Source organism: Acanthaster planci, linkage group LG04, assembly GCF_054643075.1.
Source record: "Acanthaster planci isolate LZ-2023a linkage group LG04, COTS_SCS, whole genome shotgun sequence".
NCBI lineage: Eukaryota > Metazoa > Echinodermata > Asteroidea > Valvatida > Acanthasteridae > Acanthaster > Acanthaster planci.
In genome coordinates, this window is record NC_141780.1 from 17,360,592 (window position 1) to 17,378,547 (window position 17,956).

General features: G+C 42.9%; 1 protein-coding gene across 1 annotated transcript in view; it reads left to right on the forward strand.

The window, feature by feature from the left end:
• The window catches only part of LOC110989211 (A disintegrin and metalloproteinase with thrombospondin motifs 9-like), a 144,284-nt gene extending 127,135 nt beyond the window's left edge, over positions 1 to 17,149 (forward strand). The window contains exons 40-49 of the mRNA XM_087135790.1: positions 6,965 to 8,767; positions 9,369 to 9,536; positions 10,015 to 10,194; positions 10,596 to 10,784; positions 11,208 to 11,346; positions 11,815 to 12,001; positions 12,251 to 12,387; positions 13,680 to 13,876; positions 15,123 to 15,225; positions 15,630 to 17,149. Coding sequence (XP_086991916.1) covers positions 6,965 to 8,767; positions 9,369 to 9,536; positions 10,015 to 10,194; positions 10,596 to 10,784; positions 11,208 to 11,346; positions 11,815 to 12,001; positions 12,251 to 12,387; positions 13,680 to 13,876; positions 15,123 to 15,218 — 3,096 coding nt within the window. The 3' untranslated portion in view covers positions 15,219 to 15,225; positions 15,630 to 17,149. The remainder of the gene's footprint in view (positions 1 to 6,964; positions 8,768 to 9,368; positions 9,537 to 10,014; positions 10,195 to 10,595; positions 10,785 to 11,207; positions 11,347 to 11,814; positions 12,002 to 12,250; positions 12,388 to 13,679; positions 13,877 to 15,122; positions 15,226 to 15,629) is intronic.
• Positions 17,150 to 17,956: the final 807 nt, after the last annotated feature.

Below are 17,956 nucleotides of genomic sequence, written 5' to 3' on the forward strand. Positions count from 1 at the left end.
TTAGTGTGTGGATGGTTTAAGCATAGAAACAATGAGGAAGTAGCCTGTGTGCGTGCCACACTTTGTAAAATGCACTCAGTCTCTGACTGGATTCATACTGTATACCAGGAGTCAACTTACCACTGCATGCATGCTTTTCCCTCGGCCGTGAATGGTGCTACGCTCTGTTTCATATTCCTGCATTCCATGGACTAGAATTTGAGATTTGGCTAGATTTGGGTCAGATATGCACAACTCACGTCCAGGTAAGGGAAATTGATTGACTAAAGTGTCCATTTCATTTCTGTTTAATAGTGGAAATCTCTTTTCACTGGTGGTGACCGGATCCAACTAGGAGTCTGCCTGAAGAGTTGGAAAGGCCTGGCAGAGTGAATTTATATTTTTGTAGAGTCCAAAGAGAAAAGGCTAAGAAGTGAGATTTAGGTCAGACCTAAGCACTGGCTGGGAAGTAGGTCAGAGTAGTCATATTTGTTATTTGTCAATCCTGTATATTGTGGTCAAAAGTGGACTTTTATTCCCTGGTTTGGTAGAAAAGAACCAAACAAAAAAACCTGGCAGGTTGGAAATTGGCTCTGTATAGAGAAACATTTTCAACCTTGTGCCAGTCCACTTTTGTGTAGGGAGATTGACAATTTGTCAGGCAAATGACGTGTGAAATCACTGGTCCATCAGTTCTGGCTCCTAGAGAGTTTTTCAGCTGTAATATCAGTCTCCTTGCAGTCCCCCTCCATGTCATGCTTTTTGAATGGGACACGTCTGAGAAGTTGGATTGAGATTTGTATGTCTACGTTCAAAGTGAAATGTCCGTGTGAAGAATCAATGTGACGCAATTAAAATTCATCAACAAATCTGTCGGTGACAAAAGCCGTCAGAATAGGCTGCAGAATTTGATGAATTTGAGGTGAACAGCACTGTAAAGGGCAATCATTGTTCCATGAGTGAGACCCACGTTTTTATGGAGCAACTGATTTTGTAGTTTCAGCATATTACTAGGCACTGTAATGCATGTTGACAAATTTCCTGGCTCATTAAAGAGGTATACACAAGGAACACTTTGTTACCATTCACAGTTTCTGTCAGTACAAGGATGTACTGGAGAATAAAGGCTTAACTTTGGCCCTATTTGTTTTATCCCTTTTCTTATTATTTCTCCTTGCTGGCAGATTCACACAAGTGATAAAGCTAAAGTTAACATGATTTGTGCTCATGCTGATGTCTGATGACGTCTGATGCTGACGGGATGAATATGATGAGTTTCTATTTCAAGCAGTTAAATTTCTTCAGGGCAGTTTCAGTGTGGATGTTTACATAAAGCTATGAATTGTGATTCATACACTGCGCTCTGCTGCAGAGATCTTGGGATTACATTGTTGATGTACATCTTGCATTGGCTGTCTGGTCCATGTCTGTCAGATTTTCCTGTGTAGCTTGTTTGTGTGCAAGTGTTGATCTTTTAGGAGAGACACTCTACGGTTCAGTGCAGATTTCTGTATGGTTCAGTGCAGATTTCTCCACTCTTGTTTCATGTATGTACCAAGCAGCTTCCTTCAGCTGTGTCTGTCTTCAGAGGACAAGAGCCCTAGATTCCAGCAGACCTACCGGCCTGGGGTTTTTTTGTCACCAGACCTGGCGCGAAAAGGTCAACAGGACGGAGGGGAACACTTGGGGGAGAGGCGTGCTCTTTCTCTCACCCTCTCAGATGGGATGACCGACCAAGAGGTTTGTGGGCCGGCAATCCATGCGGATTGAATTGTAACCCGGTCCCGGTCTCAAGCTGGGAAGTTTATTGCGCTGCCTCTCTGTCTCCTGCCGCTGCCCCGGCAGAAACTGTGCACCGTCTTGCTGTGTGCGGCCACAGCCCTTTCATGTGGGGAACACATGTGTGTGGGAAATTTTCCATGAAGAAATATTCAGAGAGGAAGGGAAGGGAAAAAAAGACGTTGAATCAATAGAGCCTTTGTCATCAGGTGGCGGGGTGGCGGTTTCAAGTTAAACTTTTTATATTGGAAATAAAATTGGACAGTAGTTTTGCTTTGCTATTGCAGCTGATTCATTGTTTTCTCAGAAACCGAATGCCTTTGCAGATTTCTGTGGCTTGTTTGAAAAAAGTGAATTTTGTAAGTGACCAGTTTAGTCAAACCTACAATTTACAATTTACAATTTGTTGCTTTCTGAAGTCTGTTAGCAGTACCTCATTATTAAAGCTTCTAATTTGTTGTCTTTGTTTTCAAATTGTAAATCATTTCCTACTTTTGTCCACTTCAAATTCAAAGTCAGTAGAAAGACTCTACTGCCCATCATTAATTGAATCAAGCATCACCGATATGATTTACAACCAATGTGTAAGAACAATTGGGAATCTTCTTATTGGGCTACACCCATCCAAGCACTTTTGAAATGACCTTTACCTTAGGCAATAAATCATTTTTTCAAGGGCTGTATTTGTGTTCTGTGTACTCTCTGGATGGCTCTGAAGAGATAGAACATGACTTGTAACACCTGATCAAGTACAGCCTTTCTACAACCAGGCCCATCCTCTGGGAGCTTGTTGTGGTTTTTGCCTCAAGCAATTCATAGGTCCATAGAGAGTTCTATCTTTTTTTCTGAAAGCCCACTCCAACCACAGTTCACACTTAAACTTAAAGGTGTCTTTTAAGTTCTAGAGCTTTTGGTGGAGTGTGACTAGTGTTTGTTGGGACAGCTGATGAGAGCTGAAGTACAGGTGATTCCTAGAGCTGCCCTTGGTGTATTGCCTCCAGGTTAAAGGGGTTAAAGGGGTAGAAGGGATTTCATCTGTGGTGAAGATTCAGCATTCAGTAAGGGTTCCTGTTTATTTCTTGCCCTGCGTATTGTACAGAGACAGGTCTTCTGTGTGGAAGAACAAAAAAGGACTTCTTAAGGAGCTGACTCTTTGAAAGGGTTAGAAATTCTGGAAAATGTTGTAGAGGATATCCTATTAGTTTAGATACTGTATGCTGTACAATATTGAAAAAAGGGCAAAAGTGCTAGTCGCAAGGTTAGGGATAATATTTCTTGTAAAATTCAGTGAGGGGGGGAGAATACCCTGTCAACCTTTTGACAGTATTTCTGTATTGCTTGGGCCAAGCAGGATTAAAGACCACATGTGTACAATGATTTATGGTTCTATCTTCTTTTCTCATCTTAAAAAGATAAAACATAGGCTACCAGCATGGGGCTTGAAAGCTGTGTTGATAGAGCATTGATCAGACAGGTAGCAGGTTCACTTTTTGCACCTGTCAATTTCTGCATGGAGCTCCATGATTTCTGTGATCAGTCTTCTTGTTCAGCTGGAACAGTGCAGTGCCTGCCTCTGCTGCCCACCCCCCCTCCTCTCTCCTCACCTCAACAAGGGAGCTTGGACCTCCTTGAATGATTGTTTATTGCAGGAGTGGATCAAGTCCTGTTTGACCTTCTTCAACTTTCCAGGACCTCTTCCCCTCTCAAGTTGTGTTTGTTTAGCTAAGGGATGTTTGGTGTCTGGAGTGCTTTGGGGTTTGACAACAAGGACCTCTTAAACTTTTCAAGAAGTCTTCCAGGCTGTTAATAGCTACAAAAGTTATAAGTGAGGGTCACGGTGATGTGGGTATTGTAGGTTCAAAGGGAGTACATTTTACAATTTACAATGTCCCTTCACAAAGTTTGAAAGCCATTTGCTCCAACTCTGAACTTTTTGGTTAAACGTTTCAGAAAAAAATTGAACACATTTTCAAGTAGCATGTGTACAGAATGACCACCTAGTGGATTCTTTTTAGTCTTAGTTCTAGTCTAATCTTAAAACAAGTCACTGTTTCAGACAAGTCTGGCCCAGGGCAAAAAGCAGGAATTGGAACCATTAAGGTGTTAATTTGGTCTGATAATTTGTGACATGTTGGCCCCTCTGGTTCCCCCTTCCCCCTTCCTCCACAGAGGTCGGAGGTCGCCCGGATGCCCATACCACCCAGGAGAATTCCAAGGAAATTTGAGTGTTTCTGGGGGTTAGGTGTGGGAGATAATAATATTTGTCAGTATGTCTGGGGGAAAAAAGGGGCAAAGAGACACTTCAGAAGGCCCCCATCATTCCCCTTGGGGCTATGAAGTTCCGCCAAAGACTAGGGAGTTCATCTCCACCACTTAGCTGGTTACAGCCTACATTGTGTTGATCTTGTAATAGTTCTTTTTCGATCTGAAAAAGCTCTGGTCATTTTTCCCATCTCATCGCAAAGAGTTACAGCCAGTGATGTGAACACGTTTAATTGACTGGGAAAATGATGTTGAAATTTCCCCCCCCCCCCTCCCAAAATGCCCTTTGAATTTTTTTTCTGTAGAAAAAGGCTAAAATTTGAGTGCAAGGAGCAGATCCTTCAACCAGTTTATTTTTGGTTCTTTTCAGAACCGCAAATACTCACAAAAGAGATACGTCCATGGTGCTACTGCAAACCTACTTTCTATCAGTTTTTTTGTGATTGATGGGATCAAAACTTCTAGTTAGTACCCAATTTCATAGCCATTTTCAGCATCTGTCCCCCCATTCAAATTGCAAACGTGGTGAGAAATTTATGATTGCCACACTGTCTGCCAACCATTCCAGCGAACAGATGTTAGACCTGCACATACATGTACATACCAAGAGCTGAAAGGAATCTACAGGAGACGAGGGAGAGAAAAAAAATGCCTTGGATAGTTTATCTCGTAAATGCCATCCGTCATCGCCGTGGTGACCTGTAATATTCAACCCCTGGGGATGGATTACCTTGACCTACTATGTGTGATTCAGACAGAATTGGATGGAAATCAAATTTTAAATATTCCCTCTCCGCATTTGCTCCCAAGAGTATTAAACAGTGTTAAAGTGACTGTGCTGCTTGAATCGCCAGTTGGGTGTAAAATGGGTTGGAGGGCGCTTCAGCATGTGTACGCAGATTCAGGTCGCTAAATTGGTACTGAGTGGCGTTCAGCATTTGTGAAATCTTCATCAAGGATAAAGGAAGGCATTTCATTATTTATCAAAACACTACTCTTGAATGATGTGAAGCATAGGGGCGTTCTATGTTCCACATGTATCTGCTGGGTTGTACACATGCTCAACTTGAGATGTGGCTTTGGCGTCAACCTTTATACTGGCCCTCATTTACTAATTTTGGGGCCTATTTTACCTTTATATTAGGTACATTAAAAGTATCTATGTTATTGTCATTATCACAACTAAATTTCAATTCACTAATGCACTACTAATATCTCAAAACTCAGAAATGAAAATCAGTGTTACAAATATCTTCATTGCACAAGTATCATAATTTCTTAGCTCCAGGGATAGTGATAAGTATGGGCCTGTAACTTGCTATATGTAGGCCCACTTGTCAATATGTCTACCAGGTGGCTGGCTCCAGGGAGGGTTATATGTTTACTGTGTTGTGACAAACTAGTGTGGTGAGGGATACAAGACAAGAAGGTCACATACAAACCCCCAACAAGACTTCTTTATCATTGCCCTTTCTGTCAAAGGCTGCCTGTGGGATATGCACCTAATCTCAGTGACATGATGGCACAGTTGGTCCTGGAATTCTAGAATTTGTGGGTTTAAGTCTTCCGTGTGAAATTTGCTCATAGCTGAAATTTTTGGTCTGAATATTTTCTGGGAAGAGTTTGAAGCTTATCAAGAATTATAGATGTCATACCAGTGTGATGAATTAGTTCTGTGAAATAACACTGAGCATATTGCTGATGTAACCCCTGTGAAGAAAAGCCACAAGAATGTCCCCCCCCCACACGCACACACACAAACAGAGAAACCCAAACCTCTTTCATTTAAATGAGTTTTCATGGAACAACCAAAAAGGTCCGTTGATGACAAACCAATCTTTTAACTTTCAACTTTCTTTTTTTCCCTTCTCTCGGACGTATTATACCACACAAGCCTCCCGTTGTGCGCCAGTTAACTTCTACACTTTAAGCCGCCAAATGTCAACCACTCCCAGTCCTAACCCTAAATATCACCCACTGGCATTGCCACACGGGAAGACATTCAAGAAATGTGCCAGTCCAGCCATAAAGGCTGGCACAGCTGCCCTGCGGTGTCTGTTGGTTGGGTCGCACCCAAAATCTTGAATCAGATGTTTGTCCTCCTGCAAGGCAAGGAACACTGATTTATGTGACAGGCTGGTAACTGGATCCCGTCATTACCAACTTGTAGTTTACTTTTGGGGGTTGGACCTGAACTTGGCACTGTGCCATTTTGAACCTTGCGATTATATGCAAGATAATCTCAATATGGGCGGCCATCATGCATGATATTTTCATTTCTAATGGACTGTCGATCAGCAGGACAAATTGTTACTTTTTTGGAAAATTGTTCCTTTATATCTTTGCATGTATTCCCCCCCGCAAAAACTCCTGAAATAAAAAATAAAATAGTTAAAACTATGTAATAGATGTGGTTGAGCAAACTATATTTTTTCTGAGGAACACTCAAATTTCATTACAGTAATTCATCTGAAAGCAAAACAGAACTTCTCTTCTTAAATGTATAGCTTATTAAAGAAGGTTTTCTCTACTTACTGACTTTTTTTTAGCTTTACTTTGTCATCAGTGCCGAAAGATGGAGAAAGATGAATTTCTGTTACATGTACATGATAAGAGTAGTCGTGTTGTCTGTATTGATGATTTTGTAGTGATGTATAGTGTATGCTCGCTAGCTAGCACCTTCACACCTTTCAGAAGAGTGACACTGGTGTTGTGGTACTTTCCTGACCTCCACCCTTGTGGCCCAGGGTTCCAATCCCACCCAGGCTAGAATTTGCAATGTGGCCCATAATACCTGGATTTGTCTGCCACTTTTGCATCTATCTTCACTGCCTTCCTTCTACAGCATCCTTCAAGCTTGCCGTGGGCTCTTTAAGGAATCCTTGCTTTCATTACCAGAAATAAATAAGAAGAGCAATATTCTGTGTGTTTATCTTTCATACAGTGTTCAGTGACCTGTGGCACCGGTACCCAGCAGAGAACGGTAACCTGCCAAGATGAAGCAGGAACTCTTATGGAAGACGAGGAGTGTGAGAAGGAAGGGGTGGAGAAACCTGCCACCCAGAGGGACTGCCAGGAGGAAGAGTGTCCCAGCTTGGTCTGGAGGGTCAGTGAATGGAGCGACTGCTCGGTGACTTGTGGTGTCGGGTCAAGACAGAGGACAGTAACCTGTGAAGATGGGGAAGGGACCAGGAAGCGACATGAGGTGTGCGAGACAGAGGGTTTGGCCAAGCCAGAGACACTGAGGGAATGCAAGCAAGCAGAATGCACCCATTCCATATGGAGGGTCAGTGAATGGAGCGACTGCTCGGTGACTTGTGGTGTCGGGTCAAGACAGAGGACAGTAACCTGTGAAGATGGGGAAGGGACCAGGAAGCGACATGAGGTGTGCGAGACAGAGGGTTTGGCCAAGCCAGAGACACTGACGGAATGCAAGCAAGCAGAATGCACCCAACCCATATGGAGGGTCAGTGAATGGAGCGACTGCTCGGTGACTTGTGGTGTCGGGTCAAGACAGAGGACAGTAACCTGTGAAGATGGGGAAGGGACCAGGAAGCGACATGAGGTGTGCGAGACAGAGGGTTTGGCCAAGCCAGAGACACTGAGGGAATGCAAGCAAGCAGAATGCACCCATTCCATATGGAGGGTCAGTGAGTGGAGTGACTGTTCGGTGACTTGTGGTGTTGGGTCAAGACAGAGGACAGTCACCTGCGAAGATGGGGAAGGGACCAGGAAGCGAGACGAGGTGTGCGAGACAGAGGGTTTGACCAAGCCAGAGACACTGAGCGAATGCCAGCAAATGGAGTGCACCCAACCAACATGGAGGGTCAGTGAGTGGAGTGACTGTTCGGTGACTTGTGGTGTTGGGTCAAGACAGAGGACAGTCACCTGCGAAGATGGGGAAGGGACCAGGAAGCGAGACGAGGTGTGCGAGACAGAGGGTTTGACCAAGCCAGAGACACTGAGCGAATGCCAGCAAATGGAGTGCACCCAACCAACATGGAGGGTCAGTGAGTGGAGTGACTGCTCGGTGACTTGTGGTGTCGGGTCAAGACAGAGGACAGTCACCTGTGAAGACGATACTGGAGATGAGATGCAGGATGAAGAGTGTTGGAGGGAGGAATCAAAACCAGACTCACAGAGAGAGTGCCAACTGACGGAGTGTATAAGACCTAAATGGACAGTTGGAGATTGGAGTGATTGTTCGGTCACCTGTGGTGTTGGTTACAGAGAGCGAAGAGTGAGCTGCATCGAATTGGAAAATGAGAAGGAGGACAAAGAGTGTGAGGCAAGTGGGATTACCAAGCCAATATCTCAGACAGATTGCCAGCAGGTCCAGTGTCCAATCTCAAGACTGAGATGGACCGTTGGAGATTGGACCAAGTGTTCAGTAACATGTGGCATCGGCACCCGAGAAAGAATGGTTACCTGTGAAGATGCAATGGGAATTCTAGAGCCTGACAAGTGCGAGACTGATGGCTTACCCAAACCTGCCACACACACTGATTGCCAGCAAGCTTTTTGCCCAAGGCTGAGACCCAAGTGGGTTGTTGGTAACTGGAGCCAGTGCTCTGTGACGTGCAACAAGGGATACCGGAGTCGGACAGTCAGCTGCGAGGATGCAGCAGGAGAAGAGAGACAGGAGGAGGAGTGTGAGATGGAGGGAATGGCCAAGCCTGCCTCAGTTAAGGAATGTCGTCTGGAGACTTGCCCGAGACCAAAGTGGAGAGTCACTAAATGGAGTGATGTAAGTATAGGAACAGATCCAAGGTTGTGCTGGATTGCCTGCAGAAAAGGAGCAAAAACGTTATGTAGGAAAATAATGGCTTTCAAAATTTTGCCGTTAGACTTTTGAGTGCCCAAGAACCAGTGAACACATGTCACATTTACATCACACTTAACGTAAGGCTTTCAGAGGCTTGCCCTTCACAGCATTACAGAGGACTTTTAAAATGGTCGAAAAAGTCGGATAGAATACAAACTCAGCTCAGTGTACTTTTATTTGAAATTGAATGAAGAACACACCACTGTTCACAAATAAAAAGCACAAATGTTGAGATGTCCATGGGTTGTGACGTTTCAATGAGTAACAATCATGATAATAAACATAACAGGTTTTTATACAGTGCTTTCAACTGAGATCAAAGCCTTTTCCACTACCCCCATTACCCCTTTTCATTGGGCCCATTAAATATTCCAAATGGCATCTCAGCTCCCTGGGGAGTATGCAGCTTTAAAGCCATGTTAAAAAATAGATGGCTCAGAGAGAAAGGAGGGCTTTCTTTTACCCCCCTGATCTTTTTTCCCAAAGATTGAGAATATTCTCATTACTTTCTGTTTTCTTTCAGTGTTCAGTGACTTGCGACAGAGGTGTTCGAGTGCGACAAGCCACCTGCCAGCTGGGAGATCAGGTAGTGGAGGAATCGCTGTGTCTTCACAAGAAACCCAAGACCTCCAAGAGATGCAAACGGTCCCAGTGCATGAAGTACCGCTGGAAGAAGGGCCGATGGAGTCAGGTATTACTGAGTGGAAAGTTCTTCAGGTCATTTTTTCATTGTTGTACACAGCACATGAAACAGTGATACAGTTATCGGGTTGACATCCAAATGTATTAAGTATGGTTATACAAATGAAACAAAAGTTGTACAGTTGTACACGTTTGGAAGATGAGAATAAGAATGTGCAGTGTCATAGTTTTTAATCTGGCATCAGGATTTTTGACACGAAAAATCTGTATTTCCTTGGATTTAATTATTCTGGTGTGCTTCTTTTATGCATCCCCCGCCCCTAAAACAATACAAATAGTTGCAAGATACTATGTACTCATGGCCTTTTTTGGAGAACACCCATGCTTTGTAGCTACATGCATTAATAGTCCTGAAAAGTCTTGTGATTTCACTATTGCAATAACTACAACCCATCAACTATGTACTGTGGATTGCTTTTAATCTTTCCAATATCATCCCTGCGTATCTGTTCCTTGTCTTGTTGCAGTGTTCCAAGTCTTGTGGTGGTGGTCGCAAGTTTCGGAAAGTCCACTGCACTGACTCCAGAGACAACGAAGTGGACAATGGTCTCTGCGCAGTGGAGCACATGCCCAGAGACAACAATAAGTGCAATACTCACAGCTGTGACGCACCCTGGCTGGCCTGGCAGGCTGGGCCATGGGGAGAGGTCAGTACAGAAGGTTGAAGGTCATAGGTTGTGATTGGGTGCGACTTCAACTAGAGACCTCCTGTTTATGTTTTTTTGTACAGATTGCAGTATGGAGGTTTCTTCAATGGCGGTGGAACGATTTTCATTGTGGGAGCCATTTGTGGAATGCCTTCTTTCCACATAAAAAAACAAAATTAATGTAAAGACAACAGAAAAGGTTAAACCAGTGGTGCGGATAAGTCACAGGCAATTAGAACAAGCAAACTATTAAGGTGGAAGAGGCTTCCATATTTAAGGCTATGTCTGTATCAGCAAATGCCCACATATTTGCTTCTGGCCTCACCCCAGACCTTGCTCTACATGCAAGATTTGGACATGGTTTGGTATGTAATGCATTACCTTTGCCGTCTTTTCACCAGTGTTCGGCAGCCTGCGGGCCAGGTCAGCAGTCTCGGACCGTAACCTGCCAAGCCTATAGCCCGGATGGCTGGGTCATGCGGGCAGATGACAAGACCTGTCATCAGGAGAGCAGGCCGCAGGACATCCGATCCTGCTTCATCAGTCTGTGCTCCTCCGACGTGAGCTGGATGATGGGGCCCTGGAGTCAGGTAAGAGCGCCCTCTTGTGACGTTTACCCTTTAGTGTCCACGCTGCTTGGCTTGTCTAGACCAATGTGGAGCAGTTACAGAGTGGTGTAAACTTCGGAAAAAGGAATTATTTATCTGAGTGCCTGCTCTGATCCTGAGACATTTTGAAGTCATGGTTAAACCCACTGAGTAAGTCAACAGGTTATTCTGTTACAGCCAGTGGTTGCTTGAGCACACTGCAGCATTAAATTTGAGTGCGATATCTTTGATGTGAGCACAAGAACAGTGGTAACGTTTCCTGGAGCAAACAATTTTGTGTACTCTTTACTAAACATGAACAAGAGTTCTCCAGTTCTTCAACGCAGCTCTTTCCACAGTTACTGCTTGGGAGAGACAGGATGCGATGTGCATTATTAAATGCTGTTGTTGATTTTCTGTGTTCAGTGTTCCAAGGATTGTGGCGGCGGTGTCAAGGAACGCAAGGTTCAGTGTCGGGATCGCCAAGGGAGACGACAGCCTGCCAGTAGCTGCGGACCACCCACCATCCGGCCAGAGACGAGGGACGTCTGCAATCATGAACCATGTAGGTCAATCAAAAACATGGCAAGCTTTGACATTCTTGCTCTTCTATTGGCTGTGTGCAGGACCGAAAGAGGGCTTTGCTAAATTAACCTTACAACAAGGCCTGTTGCCAAAGTTGTCATGGTGTCTTTCTGTAGTTCAGCCCTGTCACCAGCCTTAAGCATTGGGGGAAGGGGACACAGTACCAGCTGGGGGGTGCATCACAAGAATAATGGATAATTTGATGCTTATGGTTGGTTTTTTTGGGGGGGGGGCTACAGCTGCTTGCATGGAGGTGCGGGCTGGCCTTTCCTGGTCCTCCCTGATGGGCAGGCCTGCTTCAGCTTTATCTTGGTTGCAGTTGTCAGGTTTCAGTACTAATGGAATCAAACTGCTCAAAACTACAGGCCAGAGACCAGCTAAGTTCTCCCTCCCTGCCCCACTGAAGTCTTTCCCCTTTAGCTCATCATGCCTGTTTTCTTTTTACTAGGTCAGCCTAAAAGCTGTCGCGATATCCAGCTGCAACGCAACCTACATGATGACCAGGAGTATTCCATTCTGGTACAGGGAAGACCACTGACTGTCTACTGTCACAGCATGACAACCGAAGGTCCCACAGAATTTGTCACCTTACCAGCAGGAGAGGTGGAGAACTTTGCCGAGATATACCCAAAACGGTGGGAACCTCAAACATTGTTGCGAATCTGAAACATTTCAGGATAGGATGTGACCACAAGGTTACACATTAAAGTAGGCATTTTTGTACCAGAATATGAATGGCAGATTGCAGCGCTAACATAGTTATTAGAAACAGTTAAGAAACCAGTTTGAGTTCTCTTCTGAACAACTAACGTGGGGGGGACTGTAATCTTTGCTACCTGTTTGAATCATGGTATCTAATTTCTTTGTGTTCCTGTCTTGGTCAGATTATTACGAGCTACACAGTGTCCATACAATGGCAATCGCAATGATGACTGTGAATGCACAGATGAAGGACACAGAGAAGCTGGATTGACGACGTTTACCAAGCTGAGACTGAACATCACCAGCATGGAAATCATAAGTAAGACAGAAATCTCTACTATCATGTTATGGTTTGAAATCTCTCCAGTGTAGGAAGTGGGTTGTTGCTTCAAGTCAAGTTTGAGCAAAGGAAAAAAAAATAAATGAATTGAATAAAGTTAAAATAATTCAAATCACATAGCTTGAAAAGGAGGGAAAGAAAATCAAATGATGAGTTCGTTTTGCACTGTAATTATTTCAAAATGAGCTAAATTTACTAAGCTGTTTGCAACTGTTATTTGGTACTGGCCAGCAGATTTCTGGCTTGTGTAGAAAGGACTCGGAAAAAGTCTGCTTTTTCCAGTTTGAGTGCTCGGCCATAGGGTCTACACACTTTTCATGTTATCAGATATTGATGTGGTCTGGCTTGTGTATGGTGTGCATAAGTTGTGCCGAGAAAAAGTTCTCAGTGTCACCCAATGGGAATGATGGATTGTAACCATCTGGGTAAAAACATCTGAATTGACCCTGGAGGAGCCAGGGTGCCAGGCACTACTTGGAAGTAGGAAGGGGTCTGAAAAACAAGTTCGTTTCCCAGGAAATGCCCCATCCATCAGCCCAAGGCGGGATTGCCTGTGCCGGCTCGCGTGCACTCGTGTGTGTGGCCTCTGGAGAGTTTGAGAGATGGACCTCGAGAGATCCTCCTTGAGATAATGGATGACTTCAGTCGCTGCAGGGAACTCTAGCATGATGTTGAAGAGAGACAACTGGGTTTGGGAAAATGCCGAGCTGTACAGTGTGTATTTGGATTTAGGGATTGCTGTACGTGGTTCAAACTTTGAAAGAAAATTATGTAGTTGGATTGATATGCAAATTAAATATCGGATCAGTTTGGTTTGTACTGTTTCTTTGTAAAACTGCATGAAATATTGAAATTTTTTTCAAACGTACAAATGTTGCTGGTACAGTGTCTAATTTGAACACAGCCGAACATTTGAAGTGTGTTGTTGATAACGGATTTATAGAAACACTCAACCGCCTACAAGTGTTAACGAATTACTTTTGCCCTCAAGTGACAGTATGCAGCGGTGTCTGCTTACTTCTCTCTAGGAAAAAAAAAAGGTAGGCTTTCCTTCGTTGGACTTGAACCCAGCTCGGGACCTCTTACTTAGTTGTAAGACTTTTTCACTTTAGCAGTGAAATCTCTTTCTTAGTGAGAGTTCAAACTCAGTGTTGCAGCAGACACCACAGTCACTCATTTTGTGTCTGGTGATATAAATTGAGTTTTGCCTCAGCTGAGAGAGTGTGGTACTTTTTTGTATACAATGCCATCTCTGCTTGCTTTCTTTCCAGTATCGGATGGCACTTTTGCCGATGTGCGTTATGGCAAGTTTGTCCCGTACGCTACAGCAGGCGACTGCTACAGCTCGTCTGATTGCCCGCAGGGCCGCTTCCACATCAATCTGATCGGTACCCAGCTGGCGTTGGCCCCCGAGGTAGACTGGGGCACCGAGGGCTATGCCGTCTCCAGAAGGCTAGCCAGAGACAGGGTCAGTATTCCGCTAGCTTTCTTCTGTTTCAGTTCCCCTTGTGCGTACCGACAGGATACCTTTTTGTCATGTGAACATGTTTTATGGCAGGGCTCCCACGGTCATGAATAATGCAGAAAACTTCTTTGAAGTTGTTCCGGAAAATCATGGAACATTGGGGGGTGGGGGGAATAGGGTGTCTTCGATCCCCTTGTCAAAGGAAAAAGTCATGGAAATCCTGATCGTATAGGGGTGATTTTGATGGGCTGCTTTTAATTTGATAAGGAATTGTGATAAATTCACAGGCTGTATCTTTGCTAGTCTATAGTAATGGCTATGACAGTCATCCAGTTCATAATTCCAAATATCTCGCAAAATGACCTTAAATGTCATGAAAAGTGTCATATTTAGTCCTGGAAAGTCCTCAAAACGTTGTGGACTTTGGTTTTCAGGTTTCTTTGGAAACCCTGCATGGGATTATAGTGAACTGCAGAGGGCAGCCTTGCAAGCTACCTCAGGAAGTCAACCTGTTAAGGGACAATTTCATGGAATTCCTGAGCACAAGCATTTGCTCACCAGAAAACAATTTCCCAAAAAGGGAAAGACTACCAGTCACAGTGCTGTGCAAAGTGTACTGTATATTGCTTGAGACTGTACTGTTCTTAGTTTTGCTTAGCACAAGAATCGGCTCAGCAGTGTTCTCTTATATGCTAAGCAATGTTTGCGCTGTTCATTGTTTTACCTCGGTCTTGTAGAGATATGTTGACCGAGTACTCCCAATGAGTAAGGGATTATGAGTGTTGGATTAGCTGATTAATACAGGCATGTAAGACGTCTACAGTTGGGGGAAGGGGTGGGCAAAAGCAGAGCTGTTTATAGAGAGAGTTGCGGCACGAGTGTCTAGATTTATTAGAGTCAAATGGTGTATAATGCATCGGTTCACATATTAGCACACAAAAGCTGTACTCTGTAATGCACACATAATGGACAGCCATTTTGGTTCCAAAAATCCAAAGTTGGCACCACTCTCTCTATATACAGCTCTGGGCAAATGGATTCAACCTTGCATTGGAGTCTGAGTCAGTTTGCAAATAAATAAACACTAGGATTCATTCTCATAGATGCCAAAGTTTCCACACCAGATATTTTAGCATAGTGGAAAAAAAAAGAGAAAGGTTCACAGTGATGAACAGAAATTGTGGATTGTCATCTGTTGAAGTTGTTCACTTGTGATTATCCATTGCTATGTTACATTTGTTTATCACAGTTGAACCAGCGGGTGGCTGGTCGGTGTGGAGGGTACTGTGGTACATGTTTCCCAGACAAGAGGAGAGGAGGATTGAGAGTGACGTTTGTGTCATGACACTCAGGTGAGAGCATAGGGAACACCTTGATCTCTCCAAAATCCCACTCAAGTCAACCTACATGAAAATCAACACACATGTATCGTCCTTTGGTTACTGTTACTGATTATTTTCACCTGAGATCTGTGGTGGAATGCGTAGTGCAGGATGAAGTTTCTTGCAGTATTCTGATCTAACTGCTTGATGTCTAAATAGTCCAAGCATCATGGCATTTTGTGTTCACATACATGTAGCTCAGCTAAAACTGTAGTTGCTGAACCTCTCTAATTCTCGAAACAGAAAGTTGCATGAACCCTAATGTAGGCCTTAATCCACTCAGTTCAAAATAAATTTTTCATGCACGTTTGGGGTTAGGGATAAATGAAGATGTCGATTTTATAGCAGTTTTTCTTCTTTTCATTTTTCTACAGGGAATTTCACTAGGTTTGGAGTCACAAGCGTGTAAATATTCCAGAGTTTATTTTTCTTCCCGCCAAGATGTAATATAATTAGATGACATTATTGTAATTTTTCAGAACATTGGTGCTGACGTCCCAGTTACGAAGCAATTCCTCAACATGAGACCTTGAAAACTGTACAAATGTCCATAGTGCTATTTTTATTTTGTTTTTACTTACTTCATGTATATCTTTAAAGATTAGATTCCTAAAATTGTAATCAAATGAGAATTTGTCTCGTGTGAAATGAAATAGGTGGTGAAATAAAATGGCTGGTGAAATAATGGTCCCTGAACATTGGTGAAGGTTTGTTTGACCCGTGATGTTCATGGTGTTCTTACACATAGCCAAGTAGAGGTTGAGCAGCTCAACTTGACTGGATTTTGTGTAGTTTGACTAAACTTTGACAAGGGACCAAGCAATCAATTACATCGTGCTTAATACTATTCCAAGACTCCAAGTGAATTTCGTTATTTGCTTCAAAAGCATTTTGTTGTCAGCCAGTGAATAATTGCATTCTTCCAAGGAAACAAAATCCGGTTTTTAAAAGTCCAAGTTTTCTTCAAAATGTGCATGAAGTATTTTGAACAAATGGGGTCATCCTGAGAATGCGTGGTCAGTAATGCATGTTTGCGATTTCTGTCGGTTTTGGCTTTGTTTTATTCTGGGTTTTCAAAGTTGACCTGGTAACATTCAGTAACACAGTGCTGTAAGACAGTACTTTCTGTGACAGAGACACTGTGTAAAACAGCATTTGCAAATGGAATCTGAGGAGTTTTGGTTCTGCAAGTAACAAGAATGTGTAAGAAGCTGTCATACTGTGCCAACCTGCCTCCTCGGGTTTTTTCCAGTTTGTCTTTTCCAAGTGTATCTTTTTAAACTGCATCAGATTTGTTTCAATACACTGACCAGTAAGGTGTGAATATTTAATGACTATTTTCGTTTCTCAGTTTTTCTTTTTCTAGTTTATTAAGATGAGAAATCACATAAATAAATTGAATCAGTTGTGCAGTGATATACATAAAGTATCTTGCCCCAAGAACAGCTGCAGACAGAGGTGAAGATTTTACCTTTGCTTTCTTATATTACCTCAGATCTTAGGCCATTTGAGTACCTCATTCTGCCACACAGACCAATGCAAGCTGTTGATTTTAATGTTGAGTCCATTACATGCGTATTCATTAAAATACTTTTTTCATGATAATGTAATTCCCACCTTTTTAAGCTTTAAAGAATTTGATGTACAGAATGAATGACTTGGAGCAAAACTTACACTCTGCTGTATTCCAAAAAAAAAATGCAAATCATTTTTACTGCATAGTTTCCCCTGATGTTGTGTCATTTACTTAAAATATTACTTGTGCTTTCTTTATCACATTTTTTGTCTTTCTGAAGATATTTATTTTGTCTTTCGAAGCCAGCAAAGAGGTAATATAGGAGAGTCCGAATAAAATACATACAGAGTGTCTGCTTATGATTCAGGCATCAAGAGATATAGTTTCTGGTGTCAATGTTAATATCATTGGTGAATTGTTTATAGCAGAGGTTTGTTGGTGCTTAGAAACATGGATGAAATATTTTTCTTTATCCGGTTTGTTAGTATGACATCATTGCAACTCAATTGAGAGCCTCTTTCAAAGTGGCAGTGGAATGGTTGGAACTGGAACTTGAGAAATGTAAGGTTGGCGTATCATGCAATGATTAGCTCTTGTAATCTGTAGAATATGCGTGTCCATGAAGCAGTTATTAATGAACCTAGTTGATCTGGTGTATGTGCTGCCAATATTGACATCGATAAGTCTTTCATTTCTAATAGGTTATCAAATGGTGCTTCAAGCAGAAGTATCGAGTCAGTCAAGATTTCCTTTTTGCTCATATTCCATAAGCTGCTTTCCTGATTCATTCCTGAATATTCAGAGATGTGTACCGAGGTGGTTCCATGTTCTGCTGTAATGCCCAAGTTAACTAACTTTTGATAATGCCAATGTGGAAACCCGTGTGAACAGTTTTAATGGTTAACCAGGGCCCAACAGAACGAAATTTATTGGCTTGATTCTTAGAGTGTTTACAAATTATAGAATCCTAGTCTTGGATCTAGACCTGCATGGTATCACAACAGAACACCCCATTTATGATTTACTTTTTTCTTTACATGATAAAGTATAAGGGCATATGATTTCAATTTTTTTTATGTGCCTCTTTTAGAACTGGCCCGACCAGACAGAATTCAAATCTCATTTAGCCAGCTCCTCGTGAGGCCGAACCAAGGAGATAGGGTTGCAAAATTGTAAATAACTGTT